Consider the following 19,880-nt stretch of genomic DNA (forward strand, 5'->3'; position numbering starts at 1 on the left):
CCTGTTTCCAATTCTGTGTCTCCCTCTCTCTCTGCCCCTCCCCCGTTCATGCTCTGTCTCTCTCTGTCCCCAAAATAAATAAACGTTGAAAAAAAAAATTTTAAAAAATTTGTTAATGTTTATTTTTTGTGGGGGAGGGGCAGAGAGAGAGAGAGACAGCCTCCGAAGCAGGCTCCAAGCTGTCAGCACAGAGCCTGATGCGGGGTTCGAACTCATGAACCGTGAGATCATGACCTGAGCTGAAGGCGGGTGCTTAACCGACTGAGCCACCCAGGGACCCCATCTTCTTAAATGTGTTTTTAAGTTGCAACATGGAAACATGTGATTGAAAAAAGGTGAACCACACGCTGATCAAGTGTGGAATGTAGAGCGTGAAGGGTTTCTCTCGACTCCCAAGATTCACAGCTGTGAACATTGTATGTGCTGTAAACGCAGAAACATCTAGAAGGTAAGAAGCTGCGGCGGAGAGGCTGGGCGTGGCCCTGCTCTGTGGCCACACGGGGGCCATGCGTTCCGACGACGGGTTACAGCTCTTGGAACCTCAGCTCGGCTGAGCTCATGTGGGGATGAGAAAGGGTCTCTGCGCTCTGTGTGTGCGGGGATTAAATGGTCTTGGCTGGGCCCCTCCTGACGACGGGCAACGTCAGCCGGTCCCGTGGCCTTGGTCCACAGCCAGGACACGTGTCTAGCTGAGCAGGTGTGAGCCCTGGCTGGTGTTCTGCAAACACCAAAAAAATCATGACTCCTGTCATGGTTCCAAAAGTGACTTTCGTGGCTTGCGAACAGCTGTGTCGGGCTCCCCTGTTTCGTTTGCCCAAGTCATTTAACGCGTCCCGTTCAGCCTGTTTCGGGTCATGCTTTCCAGGTTTTAAAAAAAACACTGCGGTGCAAACACATAACCCGAAGCCATCTTAACCACCGCTGAGCGGCCAGTTCAGCGGCACCAAGTGCATTCAGGATGTCATCCCGTTGTCCCCAACCCTCCATCTCCAGAACGTTCTGCCTTTCCTAACGGAAATGCCGTTCCCAGTAAACACTGACTCCCTGTCCCCCTTCCTGCAGCCCCTGGCACCCACCCACCGACCCATTGCACTTTCTGTCCGTGAAATGACATACTCTGGGACCCCAGCATTTGTCCCATTTGTGATGGGCTTAGTTCACTGAGCAATGTTTCAGCCATGTCGTAACAGATGTCAGGATTTCAGGATTTCCTTTTTTATTCTTTAAGTTTATTTATTTATTTTGAGAGAGAGAGAGAGAGAGAGAGAGAGAGAGAGCGCACAAGCAGGGGAGGGGCAGAGAGAGAGAATCCCAAGCAGGCTCTGCGCTGACAGCACAGAGCCCGGCGCTGGGCTTGATCCCGCGAACCGTGAAATCATGACCTGAGCTGAAATCAAGAGACGCTTGATTAACCAGACGCTTAGCCGCTCAACAGACTGAGCCACCTGGGCACCCCTCAGTTGGACATTCTTGTCTGTACCTGCAGCGGAGAGGGAGCTGGTGGCTCCTGTAACTAGGAAGGCCAGGCGACTCCTGGCTCTGGGCTCTGCTGAATCTGGGGGTGCGGGTGTCCCCGCTTCTCTCTCCACTTCCCAGCTCTGGCTTTTCTCTTGGCCTTGGCTTTACTCTGTGGTTCTTCTGTGCAGCTAGGGAAGCTGGGTGCCCAAGATCCAGGCTTCTGTGTCCTCAGAACTCAGGTCCCGGGGCAAGAGAGAGCTCCCCCCCCCCCCCGCCGGTTCCAAGCAGCTGATTCCTGGAGTCGTTCTCAGGCTCAGTCCTGGGCCAAGAAGACAGAGGTTGGGTTTGCGGGCTCAGGCCCGTGAAGGACAGACAGCCCGGAGGTCCCAGCGAAAGGCTCGGACGTCCTCACGGGGCGCGGAGAGCTTTGGTGGCAGAGCCCAGACAAGATTGGGCACGAAGCACAAAACCCCAAAACCTGCCGTGGGCAGCAGAGGCCCACAGGCTTCTCGTCTTGCGCGTGTGCGAGCCCGCTCTGAACATGGGCCGGAGTAGAAAGAGCCGCCTTTTCAGGTGCCGTGCCAAAGTTGATCATCCCCAGGGATTTCTGTATGGAAACCGCCTCATGTTTTGGGTACAATATTTTAACTCCGGTTCTTCGGTGCGCAGACACAGACGGCTGCCAAGTGTTTCTCCGAGCAGAAGGGCCCTCCCACTTCACCGAGCATCACCGGCAGGCTGTGCCGGCCACGTTCCTCCCGGCAAACCCGCAAACCGGCAAACCCGGGGCCGGGATGGTGCCCAGACCCGAGCCAGGCCCGCACGGGCTGTGTGCCCAGGCTGCTGGTCCGCCTGCGACGCGGGGAGGGGGGATGGCATGGCGCACAGTTCTCTGGGCGAGGTTTAGATAAATGCCAGTGAGAAAGAACGCTTTGCGGGCAGGAGTTGAGGGGGAGGGGGAGGGACGGAGGGATCTGTCTCTTCCTCCTCTTCCAGCAGGAGCTTCCCCCTCCCCCCTCCAGTGGCTTTGGCTTCTGCAAACAGGCGCCATCCGAGTGAGGACAGGAGCTGGGGTGAAGGCAGCCTCGATGGGGGGGCCTGGATGGAGGCAGGTCTCATCCGGGGACCGTATTAGGGCTGCTGTGGTTTCGACCCCACCTGGGGGCGGGGGTGCCTTGGCTGAGCCACACGGGGAGGGGATGGGAAGCTGGTGTAGGGGAGGGAACAGACTCCCCTTCCTGAGCTGCAGGCGCCAAGTTTGGACGCCCGTGGGAAGCCCAGGGGACCGTCAGATCTATAAGCTGCTCTGTTTTATTTCTGGGGCCCTCAGACGTTTCTAGCCCTGCTTCTTCCGGGGGGAGGGGTGGCTCCGGAACCCCGCTCCTCTTCCCACCAGCCCACCCCCCATCTTCTCCAGTCCCCAAATAGGTTTTAAGCTCTGAGTGGGTGGCAGGCACTGTCGTAGGTGCTGGGGACGCATCCGTGTGACGCCCGCTGAGCGGTGCGTGTGGTCCAGTGGGGTCAAGTGATGCAACAGCAAAGTGAGTGCCTCGTCTGTGACACGTGGGGCTGTGCGGAGGGAGGGAGGAGATGGGCTGGGTCGACGGGGGAGGGGCTGTGCACTGTGCGGAAGGGAGGAAAGAGATAGAAATGAGCTAGGTTAACGGTAGGGGGGTGGGCAGGTCCCACTGACAGGGGCAGGGGTTACCCATCTGGGGAAGCGAGGTCCAGGAGGGGGATAGGCTGTGAGAAACCAGGCTGGGGGGCCTGGCCTGCTGGAGGGCATGGGGGGGGGCGGGACAGACCACACAGAGCTTCCCAGGACTTCTGCCTTCCCTCTGGGGGAAGAAGGGACCATTGGATCTTTCAAAGAATTAACAGCTTTTGAAACAATTATTTTTTTTTAATTTTAGAGAGAGAAAGAGAGCATATGCCCATGAGTGGGGGAGGGACAGAGAGGGAGAGAGAGAATCCCAAGCAGGCTCCGTGCTGCCAGCACAGAGCCCGACGCGGGGCTCGAACTCATGAACCGTGAGATCATGACCTGAGCTGAAATCGTGAGTCACACACTCAACCGACGGTGCCACTCAGGCTCTCCAAGGGCTTTACTGTGATTCTCACGCCATTTAATCCTCCCATTTTATAGGCAAGTAAATGGGTTTTAGCATCTGCAGCCATCGGCACAGCCCATTTTAGAACATTTGCATCCTTCCAGAGGGACACCTGCTACCAGTCACCCTTGTCTCTCCCGGGCCCCGGCGTCGCCCTTCGCAGCCACTAGTCTCCTTCCTGTCTCCCGGACTTCCGTTCTGGACGTTTCCCGCGAACGGAATCCCATAGTACGCGGCCTTTTGTGTCCGACTCCTCCCACCGAGCGTCGTGTTCTCCCTCGCTCCACAGTGTAGATGTTTCGTGCGCCTGCTCGTTCATTCGTCCGTTCGGCTGTTGCGCGCGGTGCTGCTCTGAACACGTGTGTGCAGATTGCCGTGTGGCCGTTTCGAGGGGGGACACATCAGCGGTTCTTGTTACAGTTCACGCTTTCTTCACGTTGGTGAAGGAGAAAGGGAGCGTGGGCCCTAAATTCAAAAAGGGAAGCCAGGCGGCTGGCGTGGTTGGAGGAGCTCAGGGACGTCCTGACCCGCACTGAGCTCCCTGCTTAACTTTGAAATGGCTTAGGAGAGCTGAACCCCAACTTCCCCTGATGTTAACATCGACTCTCATTTTCGGAATAATCATTTTAGAAATTGGGGCACCAAGGGGCGCCTGGGGGGCTCAGTCGGTGAAGCGTCCGACTTCGGCTCAGGTCACGATCTCGCGGTTCATGAGTTCGAGCCCCGCGTCGGGCTCTGTGCTGACGGCTCGAAGCCTGGAGCCTGCTTCGGATCCTGTGTCTCCTCCTCTGTCTGCCCCTCCCCAGCTCCCGCTCTGTCTCTGTCTGTGTCTCTCAAACATGAACATTTAAAAAGAAAAAAAAGAAAGAAGTAACTCACGTACATAGCATAAAATTCAGAGCGCACAAAAGGTGTGTCCTCACAGGCTGGCCTCTCCACCAGCCTCCCCTGTCCAGGCTCTTCCTGGGAGGCTGGCACGGCCCCAGTTCCAGGTCTTCCTCTGACCCTGCCTCTTGCCCTTACCTGGGAATAGGGTTGCCAGGTAAGACACAGGACGCCAAGTTAAATTGGAATTTCAGATAAACAGTGGCTACTTTTAGTATAAGTATATCTCAAAAAACGTATGGGACATACTTACGTTAAAAAAAAATCATTGTTTGATCTGAAATCCAAATTTCACTGGGTGTCCTGAATTCTATTTGCTAAAATTGGCAACTCTGGCAAGGAAGGAAGGAGGCCCCCGAGAGATTCTGCTTCGAGAATAAAGCAAGGGAGTCACCTGCAGAGCCGCTTTTGGGCCATGGCTGTGTTTCTGAGGATTTTCGTTTGGGTCCTTCTATTCACATCTAGCGAATGGTGTCTACGTATCTTGTCTTATTTTCCGTTTGCTCATTCCTTTATTCAACCCAAGAGGCCTCCTGTGTGCTGGCTGCGAGCCCCACGCCCGCTCTTCCCGCGGGGCTGAGAGGCCCGTGGAACAGCGCCTCCCCGGGCACTCCGTTTTCGTCCCCGGAAGTGTCAGCCCCTGGGAAGGCGCCCCGTGTGCCCAGGCACTGCTGTATCCCGGTGCCCAGGGCAAGTTCTAGGACAAGCAAGCTCTCAATCGATATTTGGTAAGTAAGTGACCCTGAAAGTGTGCACGGAGCGTGAGCAGTGCCCCGCGACAGCAGCACGGTGATGGGGGAGTGCCGCTCAATTCAAAGCACCCCTTTCTTGGGTAATTTTACAGGATACACTCGAGGGGAGATGTGTTTCTGCTAGATTGAGTCTCCCAGCGATACCCATGGAGTCCCTTGTCATGTTGTCTGTGAACACTGTCTGCTGTGCCCAGGGCATGGTGGGGGGGGGGCGGTTCCGGAATCTCTTCCAGGCAAACGTCATCATGGGGCCCCCTGAAGGTGTTATACCTCCTGGGTTCTCTCCGCCTTTCCGCCCCTCTCGGGGGCAGTGGTCTCCGCGCGGGGTCCTGGATCCTGAAGGCGAGCCCTTGCCTCACGTTTCCGCGTGTGTGGACCGTGAAGAAAGGCAGGGTGGGGAGGGGGGGCCAGAGCGGCCGTTCTCCGCGTGTGCGTGGAGCGCGTGATTTCGGCGGAGATGCAGACCGTGTCGTGGGCACGACGTGACATGTCCGAGAAGGGCCGCCAGCACTGCCCCTCCGCGTGAGGTCAACACAAGGTCGCCGGGATCCTCCCCGGCCAGCGGCCAAGTGCTCGGTCAGCGGCGTGTTCTCGGCCGGAAGCTGGCGACTGGCACCTCGAAGCGTGTGCACGAGGGGGGCTCTTGGGAGAAACGAGAAATTTGGCAGGAAGGAGGCCGGGTGGGGTTTTTACAGGCTGTGTTCTGTTGGGGTCCCATCCAGGCCCGTCTCCCTCCATCTGGTCCACACTGCCTCCCGCACCTGGGTCCAGAAACCAGTCTTTCTGGAGACTAAGTGAAAACCAAGATGTGTCCAGCCAGCAGGCAGCCTGGGGCCACGGCCACGGCCACGGCTCTCGTGTGGGAGGGCATGGCTGTTCTCTCAGAAAAGTGAAAGAGCTAAGTGGTGGTGTTTCCAGTCTCCCTTTAGGGACAGAACGCGCTGCTGAGTCACTGACCCATTACCCCATGACCCCCATGCCGGGGAGACAGGGGCTCATCTGTTCCTTTTTCATCTGTCCAGCTTCCCTGACTTCTGGGAGTCCCCTTCCTTTCCACGTGACTCCTCTTAAGGTGGATATGAGGCTCAGAGAGGTTAAGCGGCCTCCCTTAAGGCACACAGCTAGACTGGGAGCAGGGAGGCCTTGCAGAGGAAGCCCAGGAGGCTGGACCCTGGGCCCAGAGCAGGGAGAGAGCAATGGCGGAGTCCTGACCTTGACCTAAGGGCCCTGCAGGTGGGAGATGTGGGGGTCACGAGTGGGACCCCCAAACACAACTAGAACCTTCGGTCAGAGGCAGAGGCAGTCCGATGGCGCCCACGGGCCCGAGGAGGGTTTTGCTGTGTGCGCGTTGCTGGGGCAGAGCGGTTGCCGGGGACACTGCTGGAGTCACTGGCCGGGACCCGGTGCCGCACGGGGACAAGGGCCCACGGGGGGGAGCGACTCCGTGGGAGAGGAGAGGCCCGCCCGGCCCTGCACTGCCCCGCGTGACGAGTCAGGAGAGAAACTGGCTGCTTGGTGTGGCTCCCGCAGGGCCACGGGCCCGCAGCCAGGACGTCCCGGGGGGGTGGGGTGGAGGCGTGGGAGTGTGTGTGGTGTGTGTGTGCATGTGCACACGCGTGTGAGCTGCATGTGAGCTGGGCCGGCAGAGGAGGTGAACGCAGAGGCACCGACACGGCGGGGCTGCAGGGGAGATCCTGGAGGGGCAACGGTGGGCGAGGCAGCCAGGGAAACGGAGGCAGGCTTCAGGCAAGTGACCATGTTAGGATCTCAGGGATGGTGGCGGGGAGGGGGGTGAGGGGCAGACAGGACAGGGCTCTGGAGGGAGAGGACGGCTCAGCTCCCTCTCCCCGCGGGTGCGGGCACCGCCAGCGGCCCAGGGAAGGAGGCGGGCTGTGGGAGCCGCCTTCTGGGGGGCCCTGAAAACCTCGCGAGGCAGAGGTCTTGGCGAACGGCCACTCGGAATTTAAGCCTGGGAGGATAGCAAAGAAGCAGCCCGCCCGCCACAGCCCTCCGGTCTGGGGCCGTGGTGAAGGGCCCATGGAATGTTCCTCAGCACCAGCCACAGAGCCGCCCTCCCCACCGGACCCCTCCTCCGGGCCTGGAGGAAGCCAGGGGGGCTGGGGAGTGGAGGACAGAGGGACGTGGTGGACGCTGTGTGATGGTGACCGGGGAGAGGCCGCTGTGGACGGGGCCGATGGCCCCACGCAGCCAGCTTGACAAGGTCACGGACCTTGGGGAAGCTGACTGCCCTGGCCGGGCGCTTTGTCCAGCTTTTTCCTCTCACACATCAGGAGGCTGGAGACCTTGCTGTGTTGTGCGGTCTGTCCTCCCGGCCCAGGGCGCTCTCAGCTCCGACCGGACCCTTGCCCAGCCCCTCCCTGGGCTCCTGCCTCCATTCTGATCCCTCCTGCCCACCCTCCACACAGTTGGAAGAGGATGAGTTGCCTATCCAACATTCCCTTCCTTCTTTACACCAACCAGAACCCTGATGCTCCCTTGTGTCGGGGCAGCACTATGGCCCAATAAAGGACAGACTCTCAGGCTCCCTTGTGCTTTGGGTGGCCATGTGGCCCAGTGCTGCCCTAGACCTCTGAGTGCATTTCTGGGCGGGGCCTCTGGGACATACTTAGACTTTTCCTTCCTGCCTGGAATGGTGATATGATGCCTGGTGTTCTGGCAGCCATCTTGTGACTATAAGGGGTGGTGGTGGCGGGGGGGTGGGGGGGGGGGTGGAAACTACGTGCTGCGGATCCCAGAGCAAGAAGATAGGAAAAGCCTGAGTCTCTGAACAAATTCTGGAACTTCCTGATGAGCCCTGGACTGCTGCTATCTAGCCTGCTTGTTGAAAGGGTGGTGGGAGAACCTCCCAGAACCTACCAGGGTAGGGAACGGCCTGTGAAAAGGAATGGAGATCAGAACATAGCCAGAGAGTCTGGGGAATGGGATGTATCCCGTATTCTTTCTGCCTCTTTGCCTGAGGTATTCTGCTCTGTTCCCCCTGGCCCTTGGTTTCCCTGAGGGAGCACTCTGGGATGAACTCGGGAGAGAGCGGCCTCACCCTCCTCCTGTTGCCAGCCCCCTCCTCCAACTCCGGCCCCTCTGTGACCCTGAGGGCCCCGCCAGCCTCTGTGATGACTCTGAAACCCCTCTGACTCTTCTCTTGTTCCCAAGTGGAGGTGAAGCCTCTGCCCCCTTGGCTGCTGCCTGGGTGTGCAGGCTCCTGGCTCCAGGGCACGGCAGCTGCCCAGAGAAGGGGTGGGTGGGCATTTGCTGCAGGGCCGCAGGGTTCCCAGGCCCCCAGTGTCCCCAGGCTGCCCAGGGACTCTCGTGGGCCAGGGGCTGTGGTCCGGGCAGGTAGGGGTGAAGGTTTGTTGCTCAAACACCCCATGACTGAAACGCCAGGCAGCCTGCCTCTGTGTCTCATCCCTGCACACGGATAGGACTTATCTGAGTCTCCAGGTTCGGAGGGACACTGCCACAGGCCACAGGTGTGTGCGTGCTCTCTGTACGCTCTGCAGGTGATGCCTCTGCCCCAGCCACCCCCTCCCCTCCCCGCTGCACGCAGCCTGGCTGCCCCCTTGGCCCCGGGACCTGAGCTCCCTGGATGTTGGAGGGGCTTCGCAGCTCTGGCCCCTGAGGCCTGCTGCTCCCTTGTGTGGCCCTTGAACTTCTTCCTGGATCTGTGTCGCAGCCCGGCCTTCACAGTGAAGAACTTCCACCACCTTCCTTGGCGTGCCAGTGATACACGTCTTGGTGTTCCTGGCTGGGCTTCCCTGGAAGCCAACTCCAAGGTGGAGTATGGCGTGCCAGGGGGTTACTGGGGAGTGCTCCCTGGGATCCAACTCCTGGGAAAGGAGGGAAGGAAGCAGGTTCGGCAGATTCGACCCTCTGGTGGGAGCAGAAAGTCCGCACATTCCCCCCGCCTCTCCCGTGCCCTTCTGAGGGACCGCCTGCCTCCCAGCGAGGGTCCCCAGGGCCTAGGGGTGTCCAGGGAAGCGGCAGCCAGCACAACTGAGGCCCGTTTGGGGGCTCTGAGAGTGGAAAATGAGGTAACCCTTCCGTGCAGCTGCTTAAAAACCGGAGGCAGATTTTTGGGCCCGGGAGCAGGACGTCGTAAGTGACACCCTCCAGAAACGTGGACTTGGCTGAATGGAAAAGGCGGGGGGTGTTGTGCAATGCGGACTCATCACAGGTGGGAAAGCTGGTGACCCAGGTCCTGCAGCGGTGAGGTCTTCTAGCTCACTGTCCTCCGCTGTGCTTTGGGATGACGGCCACGTGCTGTCTGGGGTCGTAGCGTGGGGGACATGGATGGAAAGGTTCAGAATGTTGGCTGGTTCCTTGGGGATTGTAGAGAAGGCCCGCCCGAGAGGTGTGGACTGGGGTCAGACCCAGCCTGTCTCTGAGGAGATGGAAAGCCCAGCTGGCATCTATGTGACCAGACATCCCAGCACCTAGGGCCCTCCAGAGCCGAAAGGGCCAATGTCTTTCCACCCCGAGCTGACACGGTGTGGACAGCCACGGGGGTGCTGATGCCCGGTCCCTCTCCGGGGCTCTGGAGACAACCGCCAGTAACCATCTGGTTGAGGAGACGTTTCTCTCTGGAACTTGGCGTCTTGAATGATCTCAGGACAAAGGTGACTGGGCCAGGGCCAGGGCAGTGGGCAGAGCACAGGGCAGGGGACACTCAGAGTCTTGAGGCTTTGAGCCTAAGCTTGGACGAGAATGTTCACTGTGGACGCATGCACATGGAATGGACTGGAAGCTTGCCAGATTTTTGAGGGAATTGGATTGCTATGAAACCCTGGAGCTGCCTGTTCAGCCCCTAAGGCTGTCCCCAGCTCCCCAGTTGCACCAGGAGGAGGTGGGCGGTGAAGGGGGTCGGCCCCCAGGAATGAACGGCATTCTCTCCAATGCCTGACCCAGACGCGGACGTGGAGATTTGTGGGCCAGCAGATTCCCCTCTCCAGTGAGCACCGGACTGGGGCTGTGGAGGACAATGGACAATGGCTTGTCTCCCAGGGGCAGGACGGCGGGGGCCAGATTGGCTAACGAGGAAATATTACCGCTTGGGCTTGACGGTTGGCATGAACCGTATGAGTTTCCTGTTTGGTGGGCTCTAGCTGGGGCTGCTACCGTGACCACAAGTCCGTGACCACATGTCAGCTCCTCCCAGAAGCCTTCTCTAGCTCCTTAGGATTTCCTCTGAGCTCCGAGTATACCTCTAAGCAGTTATTGTACCGTGTGGTCATTTTGTATCAGTCAGCTATTGCTGCGGGGATGCTGTGTAACAAATCACCCCCATATTTGCTGGCTTACCACAGGAAATGCTTGTTTTGTCACTCCTAGATCTTCAGGATGGCTGCAGCAAGTCTGGCCAAGGCTGTGGGCCAGCAGGGTTTGGCTCCAGGCCTTGGGTCGGTTTCAGGTCCCCTTCACGTGTCTTGTTCTGGGTGCTTGGCTCACGGCGGATCACCAGAGCACAAGAGGCCAAGTCTCAAAACGCAAGTGTATTTAAGGCCTCTGCTCGCACGATAGCCTCTGACACACCGTCGTGCCCAGCCAAGGTCTGCGGGCCAAGAAGTACCCTCCAGGCCTGTGTCTGAGTCTTGTGTGGTCCGAGTGCCAGTGAAGAGTGGGTGCTCAGAGTCTGTGAGGATCAGAGCCCCCGACCTGGGAGCACCTGCTTGGCTGCTGCTGCCCTTGCCAGTGCCGGAGCCGTCCACACAAGACCTCTTCTACTGGGGACGTCTTTAATTAAGTAATGTTTCTTCCTCCTTGTGCATCTAACTGATTGAGTCCCTCTGGTAGACTAGACTGTCTGATCTAGAAAGCAAATTCAGGGGTGCCTGGGTGGCTCAGTCGGTTGAGCGTCCGACTTCGGCTCAGGTCACGATCTCGCGGTCCGTGAGTTCGAGCCCCGCGTCGGGCTCTGGGCTGATGGCTGAGAGCCTGGAGCCTGCTTCCGATTCTGTGTCTCCCTCTCTCTCTGCCCCTCCCCCGTTCATGCTCTGTCTCTCTCTCTCAAAAATAAATATAACGTTAAAAAAAAATTAAAAAAAAAAAAAAAGAAAGCAAATTCATCCTCCCGAGGTGGAAAGGAGTCCCAAGAGTTTAACTCCTTTGTCCCAGGACACAGTGGCATGGCACACCCAGCAGGTGCTTTATTAGCGTTGGCCCAATCGAAAGGCAGGCGCTCAGCGGGGTCACTTTCCTTCCCTCTGGTGGCGCCCCTTGGAGCAGGACCCCTCCAGGGCCCCCTTCCCCTCATTTCCTTCTCTGCTTCCTCCCTGCTGGCTCACCCCCTGCTCTGGCCTCTTCCCTGCTGGCGGCCACACGCCTTCTTTTTCTGAGCGCATCATTTCTCCCAGATGCCGAGACTCGGGGAATGAGGTTGCCAGAAACACAGGCTGGAAGCCAGAGATGTTTTTGTCAGGAAGAAAGAGGATTTTAAAATCTTGGCTTGAGAGTTTTGCTCAAGGAGACAGCGAATAGCAAATCTTCCTTTGGAACTTAGAGTCTCTCCAGCTCCCCAGTTTGGACGCATTCAAAAGGGGGATTCTTCAGGGGCTTGAAGGGATTTTGTTTTGACCTGCACCTTTGCCCTCACCTCTGAGCCTCGGTTCATACTTTTCCCCTTTCAGGGAAAGACCTTTCCCTGCTCTAAAGGCCCCTGGCTCCGATTCACCCTTCATGGCTCAGTGCAATGCCTCCTCCTCCATGAAGCCTCCCTGATCCCTTCAGCCTTTCTGTGCCCTCAGTGCTCACTGGTGAGGGGCGAGTAAATGAGTGTGGACGGCACTGGGTTCAAGTCCAGGCCCTGCCAGCTGTGTGAGCTTCAGCAGGTCCCCCAGCGCCCCTGGGCCTCACTTGCCTGCCGGCACAACAGGGATGGTAAGAGCACCTCTTTCGGGGGTCACTGGAAGAACCCCACCACACCTACCCCGGAGGGCCTGGCCGTGGCAGGTGCCGGGGACCGTTGCTTCTCCACGGCCGTCCCAGGGGTTCTGCAAATGCCTCATGCCCTTCCACACCCCTAGCAGCCTGCTCAGGCTGAGAAGAGGCTTGTAGTGAGCCCAGCTTGGGGGACGCCACCCATGGACGCAGGGGTTTCTGGGCTCTGCCTCCCCCGCCAGGGTCTCAGACCTACCCTGTGGTTTCCCTGAGACCCTGGGAAAGCTTGGCTTATGTCTCCCCCTGCTCCCGCAGAGAGCTTACATCACTACCCACAGACAAGGATCGTCATCTGGCAAAGGCTTTATTTAAGTCAATGTCCCATAAAAAGATGGGATGCCACTTCCCCAGCCTCGGCAGCCGTGAGATGAGACGGCTTTAAAGCTAGTGACCCGCTCCCCGGGTTTGAAGCATTACAGAAACGTTTTGCTGGTGGGCGTACAGGTCTCTCCCTTCAGCAGGGATGATTCTGGCCGGATCGCACCCGGGTGCTAACTCTCTTCTCACACTTGGGGTGGCAGGATGTAGCGAAACAGCCCTGGGTTTGGTGTCTGTCTGAATTCCTGCTGTGGCCCTGACCAGCGGGGGGCTGTGGTGGTCGCTTCCCTGGGGAGGGGAAGCTGTGTGCACCAGCTGAGATGGTGTGGGCCCTGGCTAGCTCCGAGGATGCCAGACCCCCTCTCTTGGGCCCCTAACTACCTGGTCCAGGTGAACTCCCTAAAGTGCCAATTTTAAAAAGAAAATTGTATTTATTTTTGTTGTTTATTTATATTGAGAGAGAGAGAGAGCGAGCGAGCGCACAAGTAGGGGAAAGGAAGAGAAAGAGATAGAGAGAATCTCTGGGATGACAGCGTGGAGCCCAATGCAGGGCTCGAACTCACAAACCCTGAGATCATGACCTGAGCTGAGACCGAGAGCAGGACGTTTAACCGACTGAGCCACCCAGGTGCCCCCACCGAAGTGCCAACTTTACTAGGTGACTCTTTTGGTCAAAATCTCAGGACGTTAAAAATATAATCAACATTCTTCTCCTTGGCATTGAAGTCCCTCTGGGATCTGACCCCTGCCGTGCTCCTGCCCTGTGACCTTGGTGTTCCCACCCACGAGGGGGTGGTTACCTCTTGGAGCCCCAGCCTCTGCCCCACCTTCTCTCTCATCTCTGTCTCCAAACACTCCCTCCTTCCTGTCTTGGCACCTTTGCTCATTGGCAGACAGGACTGGGTTCAGACTCTCCTCTGGATCATCAGGGTTCTAAGTAACCCAAATCAACTCTGGCTGATTTAAGCACAATATGAGTTTGATAAAAAGGCGGGTGAGCCGCCACGGAATTGGCTGGAGAACCAGGCTGGGGGGCGGTCGGGGCACCTTGGGCTGAAAGCAACAGCAAACCCAACTCGAAGTCAGAAAAGAAGTTCGGTTCCCTGTTAACAAGCTGAAGGCCAAGGGGAGGGCCTGGGGGGCCGGAGGGTGGGTGTTCATTCAGGGGCTCTGTGATGGACGCCTAGGGCCCAGGCTTACCATCTGCTCTGCTTGGTCTCCGGGTGCTCGCAAAGGTGGCTGGCGCGTCCCGTCCCGTCCCGTCCAGACGTAGGGGAGCCCCTCGAGCCCTGTGAGTCGGAGTTCGGGTTAGGGCTCAGCGCGGAGGTCAGCCAGTCCCGGGAGTTAGAGAATTTGCCGCCATCCCCTGGGCAGCCCTCTTCTCATTCTCATTGGCCAGATGGGCGTCACGTGCCTACGCATCGCCCAATCACGGGCAGGACGAGGGCCAATCAGACGGCTTGTCTGTAGCCGGTGGGCTTGCAGGTGCATCCCTGGGGAAGCCGGTTCGGCCAGACCTCGCGGAGCCGGGCGGTGGCGTGGGGACTCGGGAGCCGGCGGTCCCACCCCGCGGCGAGTGTCCTAGCAGCTCTTGGCTCACTCGCTGGGCCTGGACGCCACCCCAGTGCCCACCACCTGGGGAGTGGAGGGGTCAGCTCTGGAAGGTCCTCGGCAAGGCGCACCCGCACAGCCCCGCGCCGGGACGGGGAGACCTCGACGACGTGGCAGCAAGAGACGAAAGTAGGTGTAAAAGAGCCTGAAGTGCAGAAACATGCTTGTTTCTTACAAATCTGAAAACAGAGGGAGCGCGTGCCTTTCGGCAACGGCTGTGGACGGCAGGAGGCCGTCCGGGGGCCCTGGGGGCAGGCACTTGGCCCCATTTATCTCTGCGTCCCACTGGCAGCCTCTGGGGGCCATCTCTGGCCCGGGTTGATGCCAAGCGGGCGGCCTGTCTTTGGGTCTCAGGGCTGGAAGCGTCCCCTCCCCACCGAGCCTCATTCTTGCTGTGCCGAGGCAGACGGAACTTATGTTCTTGATTCTTTGTGCGGACTTGAACTCTTTGTCACGTAGCCCTTTCTAGCAATCTATTCGGCTTACTTATTTATCTTACTGCCTCCCCTAGAACAGGGCTCCTCAACCCTGGGCACTACTGGCCTTTGGGGCAGGTAAACTGCCTGCTCGGGGCCATCCTGTGCCTTGACGACCCCGACCCCCACCCCCTGGATTGCCAGTAGCACCCTGACCCCAGGGTTATGGAAAAACTGTCTCCAGACATTGCCAATTGTCCTCTGGGACACCCCCCCCTCCCCGCCCCGCCCCGCCTCGGTTGAGAACCACGGCCCTGGGACCTCAGCATCCTGGGGGCAGGGAGTTTGGTCTGGTTTGTTCACTGAGGTGTCCCCCTCTGCCCCTGCCCCAAGGAGAGGGTCTGGAACCTGGGGGGCGCTAAATACTTGCAGAGTGTTGCCGAGTGAATGGAATGCTTCTTAGATCCCCTGCAGAGCCAGCGGGAGCTGTTGTCCCATTTCCCAGGTGAGGGAAATGAGGCTCCGGAAGGCGGAGCCTGCCGCAGGTAAGTGCGTGGGTAGCGGGTGCCAGGAACAGGTCACGGGTGACCGTGCCTTTGGTGCCCCAGTGCAGGGGGAGCCTTCAGTTAGTGGGTGCCAGGGGCAGGGGTGGGGGTAGGGAGCCGGTGGTCCAAGGGCACGAACTGTGAGCTGTAAGATGAATGAGGCCTGAGGAGCTACTACAAAAAATGATTATAGGGGCGCCTGGGTGGCTCATTCGGTTGAGCATCCAACTTCGGCTCAGGTCACAACCTCGCGGTTTGTGGGTTCGAGCCCCGCGTCGGGCTCTGTGCCGACCGCTCGGAGCCTGGAGCCTGCTTCGGATTCTGTGTCTCCCTCTCTCTGCCCCTCCCCTACTCACACTCTGTCTCTCTCTCTCAGAAATAAATAAACATTAAAAAAAACTTTTAAAAAATGGTGATTATAGCTGAGCACACTGTTGTGACACCATATTGTACCACTGACATTTGCTGAGTGTAGAGCTTACGTGTTCACACACACACACACACACACCGTGAAAAGGGGAGGTGATTGATGAGCTGGTTAGTTAGTTGGGGTGCCCTTCCACAGTGGATCTGCATGTCCAGTCATCATAGCGTATGCTTTAAATATCTTACATTTTGTCAGTCCTATCTCAGCAAAGCCGAACAACCCCCCCACCACCACCAAGTGGAGATTTTGGGGGGATGCTGGCATGGAAAGCCAGGGGACAGTCTGGACCCGGCCCCTGGAGGCAGAGCCTGGGGTGGGTCAGCCTGCCTGTTGGGTGCGAAGCCCCTGCGCCCAGCTGGAGGCGCTAGGCCCCTCTGAGAAAGTCTCCTGGCTGCCCGAGTGGCTGGGCGCCGATTGACGGGTTCTGGGAGACGGGCTGCAGTCAATCTGAATCAACTTGGGGCCTGATTTGAAATTCAAATCCTGGCTACACAGAAAATTAATATGAATTTCGTGTTCTGTTACTCTCGCAGACCCAGCCGTGTCTCTGCCCGGCCGGGCCCCGGGGCGCCGCAGGCTCCCCCGCCGACGCCCGCCCGCCTCCTGCTCCCCCGTGGCCCCCCGCGCTCTAGAACGGGGGGCTTCGCAGGAGAACGGCTGCTCTCTGCATATTTCACCTGCAGGTAAGCCGCAAAACAGAACGGTGGAACGACTGGGGCCACCCTCCCCCAGCAAAGGTGAAGCGGGGGCATCTGAAATGGGGTGTCCGGGCAGAGCCTCACCAATGCCACCCGCATTTCCGAGCAGCCTGAAGGCCTGGCCTTTGGACGGAGGCAGGGGCTCTGGGGATTGGGGAGGAAGGGACGCTGGCCTGTCCCCATGAGGAAGGGGGGGAGCCACCTGCTGGAGGAGGCTCTCCGACCCCCGCGTCTGGGGCTGGCACATCTGCCTCCATTGCAGCGGGGCCCCGAGTACGGCCTGGCTCTGGGGTCTCTGTGCTGCTCCTTCCTGCAGTGGGTCAGGGCTGTGCCAGGACCCCATCCCCAGCCTCGTCCTCCACCCCTTTTCTGTCCAGCCCCACACCGAGAACCCAGCCACTCCCACACTCTGTAACCTCCCGTGGCTCCCTATTGCCCAAGAGGCATTAAGGCCTGGGCTTGGTGGTGGTGGTGGTGGTGGGAGGTTAAATCCTGGCTCGATCAGTGTATTAGCCTAGTGGCCTTGAGCGAGTTTCTTAGTCTCTTTGTGTCTCGGTTTCTTCTGTCCAGGGAGATAAGAGCACCCAGCTCTCAAGGTGTTGGCAGGTCAAGTGCACGTGTGTGTGAAGCTCCAGGACACGTCTGGGCCTAACCTGGGGCCCGTCCACCTCCCCAGCCTCCCTCCTCGCCCGCCTCCTCACACTCCGGATGAGGCCGAGGTCTTCTGGGCCTGCCCTTGCCCGTGCTCAGCTCCGCCCAGCCTCCCCCCTCCGCGGTTCCCTCTGCCGGCCTTCTCCTTCTCCTTGTCTGCCTGAGCCCGATGCATCCTGCAGACATCTGCTCGGTTCTGTCCCAAGAAGTGTCCCTGCCAGGCATCTCCTGTCCTTAGACCCGCCGCCCCTGTGCGTGGCTCTCACCGAATGGCCGTCTGTGTCTGTCAGACCGTGGGCTCCTGGGGGACCTGGGCTGGCACATACTCATCCTTACTCTCTGTGCTCCTAGCCTGGCCCCGTGCTGTTTGGGGAGCCTGTTTCCTCCTGCCTGGCTCGGCCCTGCTGATCTTCAGGGCGTGCCCGCTGGGGTGTTTCTGAGCCTCCCGGAAGCCCACCGGCATTCCCAGTCCCCACAGCTGGGGGATTTGGGCTGGAAACCTAAGGATAGGGCCCCTCCCCAATGGCCCTGCCTCCTGGGCCCAGCGGTAGAGGGCTGGGCATCCTCTCGGCGTCCAGATGTGGCTCTGAGCTCTGTCCTGGGCTCTGCGGGACGTGCAACCTTTCCCAGAATTGCATGACTGACTGTGATCGTCTTTGTTACTGTTGGGAAGCCGTTTGGCACGTGGGAGGGGGGTTGTGTCTGACGCAGCCTTTGTCCGTGTACTCCATGAGGCAGGGTCCAGAGCCCGGGGCTCTCTGTCCCTGCTGTGTACCCACCCACTGCCAGACCCACAGTAGGTGCCCACTGATGAATAGATGAAGACATCAGTGGGCTTTTCCCAGAAGTCAGCCTTGCTGAGCCTTACCCTGCCGAGTGCCCCCCAAGTGGCGTCCGGGCCCAGGGCGGGGCGCGGTTGGCACCTCGCTGCCCTCCAGGCTGAAGTGCCTGGACCTCGGCCCGTGGGTACAGAGCTGGCTCCCTTGGGGTGCAGTGCCCCCTCCCCTCAGGGCCCACTGATAGGTCCGCAGTCAGCCTCTCAAATACACGACCCGGGCACCCGCCTCCCAGGCCACCTGCTGGGTGGGCCGTGCTGGGGGCTCTGGCCGCCACAGGAGGGCGATGGGTGGCTGGCCATCTGTCGCTCATTTGTCTCTGTCCTGCCACCTGCCCCCCCCCCCCCCCCCCCCCACCAGCTGCCAGTGCTTTATTTACGGCCGGCTTGAGGGGCTTGCTAAATCCTTCCTGGATCAGGCTCCATTTGTCAGCCTCGTCTGACGGGGGCTGACCGGGGCCTCATCACTCTCCTGTCCTAGCTTCCCTGCTCCCCGTCTCCTCCAGCCTTTCCGATGAGGGAAGGGGAGCCCGAGGGGAAGGAAAGGAATTTATTTTTATTAATGGTTGTAATAGCACTGACTTCTCAAGGGCTCATCTCTTTCCTCCCCGACAGTTCTACGGGGCAGGCATGAGCATGCAGAGAAACAGAGAAGTTGAGGGGCCTCCCGATGTCACACAGCAAGGAGTCAGGGGTGCTGAGGTTTGAACCCAGGCAGCCCGGTCCGTGGTCTGTGCTCTTCAGACTCCGCATCACTGCTTTAGTACTAGACAGAAGCTGTGTGGGGGTGACAGAGGAGAGGCCCCCTCCCCCAGGTAGTCACTTAGCAGGTGTTTCTGAATCCCTGGGCACTGGGGACATGTCATTTATCCATTCCGTTAATCTTCTGAAATCAAGTGCATATAAGCAAGGTGCTGTCACTAGCCCCATTTTATGAATGAGCAAACAGGCACAGGGGTGTTAAGAGACTTGCTCAAGGTCACACAGCGAGGAAGTGGGGAAGACGGGGTTTGCCAGCTGTCTCGTGCCTTGGGGATGTTTGCGATCTAGCTGGGGAGACCAAAGGAGTCTGGCCGTCACCATGCAGCGCTGTAGGATCCCCAGGGAGCACAGAGGAGTCTGAGCACAGATAGAAGCCTGACAGGCTGACCTGTGGAGGGACGGCCGTCCTAGGAGGAGACAGTGGAAAGTTCCCTGTGTGGAGGCCTCGGGGTGCCCAGTCCCCACCAGTGACACACTTAACCCTCATGTCCCACCACTGCCTCACTGGCTGCAGGGCACACAGTGTGAGTGGGGTTGGCCCTTGCCCTCTGGGGCTCCTCTGGGACAGGCCCAGCTGCCGGCCACCTGGCGCTGAGGCCCTGCGGAGCACTGGGCATGGAGTCCTCTATTCCCCTGGGGACCATCTGGATCCCAGGTGGAGTGGGCTGGGAACCAGGCATCCCTGCTATTGGGGATGCAAATGCCTTGGTTGGCGGAGCCTGGGACTGAGGCCCGCAGGTGCCCACCCCAGCACCTCCCCAGGCCCCGGGCCTTCCCATCCACCCCGTTTCCTCTCACTCTAGCCACCATGGACTCGCTCCCCTGTACTGTCTTGTCTGATAGAGTTTAGATTTGCCATTGGAGGCCTTATGTCACTGAACCATTGAAAAGCTATTCTTAAGTGCTCATGTGAATTTCAGCTTTCACCTCCCCTCGCTCATGACCCTCCACATGCTTCCAAGGCGCTGGGCTGAAGAGAAAGACGGGAAGAAGAGTTTATGGTGGGGAGAGAGTGTTTGCAGAGGGGCAGAAGGCTTGAGACTTTTGCCACCCATGTGCTGTGTGACTCTGGATACATAACCTCTCTGTGCATCAGGGCTCTGGGTTGGAGAAACCTATGGGTGTGGGGAAGGTCGTTGACCCCACTGTACAAAAACATCCTAATTTCTCTGTGCCTGAGGACCTGTGTTAGTTTTTATCCAGTAGGGTCACATTATGGGGACATCTCCTCGCTATCCTGTCCTCTGTGACCGTGGACCCTACCCCCTAGCTCAGCCCTTGGTATAGGATGGTGTTTTCCTAAGTATCATACACGTTCCACTGGGTGTTCAGGACGCTGGGGCCCAAGATGACAGCTTCAGGGACACAAGGGAACTACTTGGGCTGTTGGAGATGCTCTTCATCTTGACTAGTAGTGGTCACGTGACCACACGTATTTGTTAAAATTTGTACAACCATGC

The 19,880-nt window shown here is 58.8% G+C and overlaps 1 protein-coding gene across 1 annotated transcript in view; it reads left to right on the plus strand.

The window, feature by feature from the left end:
- The first annotated feature begins 11,988 nt into the window (after positions 1–11,988).
- The window catches only part of LOC125164920 (uncharacterized), a 40,803-nt gene continuing 32,911 nt past the window's right edge, over positions 11,989–19,880 (plus strand). The window contains exons 1-3 of the mRNA XM_047857625.1: positions 11,989–12,169; positions 13,961–14,215; positions 16,008–16,157. Coding sequence (XP_047713581.1) covers positions 11,989–12,169; positions 13,961–14,215; positions 16,008–16,157 — 586 coding nt within the window. The remainder of the gene's footprint in view (positions 12,170–13,960; positions 14,216–16,007; positions 16,158–19,880) is intronic.

This window comes from Prionailurus viverrinus, chromosome B1, assembly GCF_022837055.1.
Source record: "Prionailurus viverrinus isolate Anna chromosome B1, UM_Priviv_1.0, whole genome shotgun sequence".
In the NCBI taxonomy this organism is placed as follows: domain Eukaryota; kingdom Metazoa; phylum Chordata; class Mammalia; order Carnivora; family Felidae; genus Prionailurus; species Prionailurus viverrinus.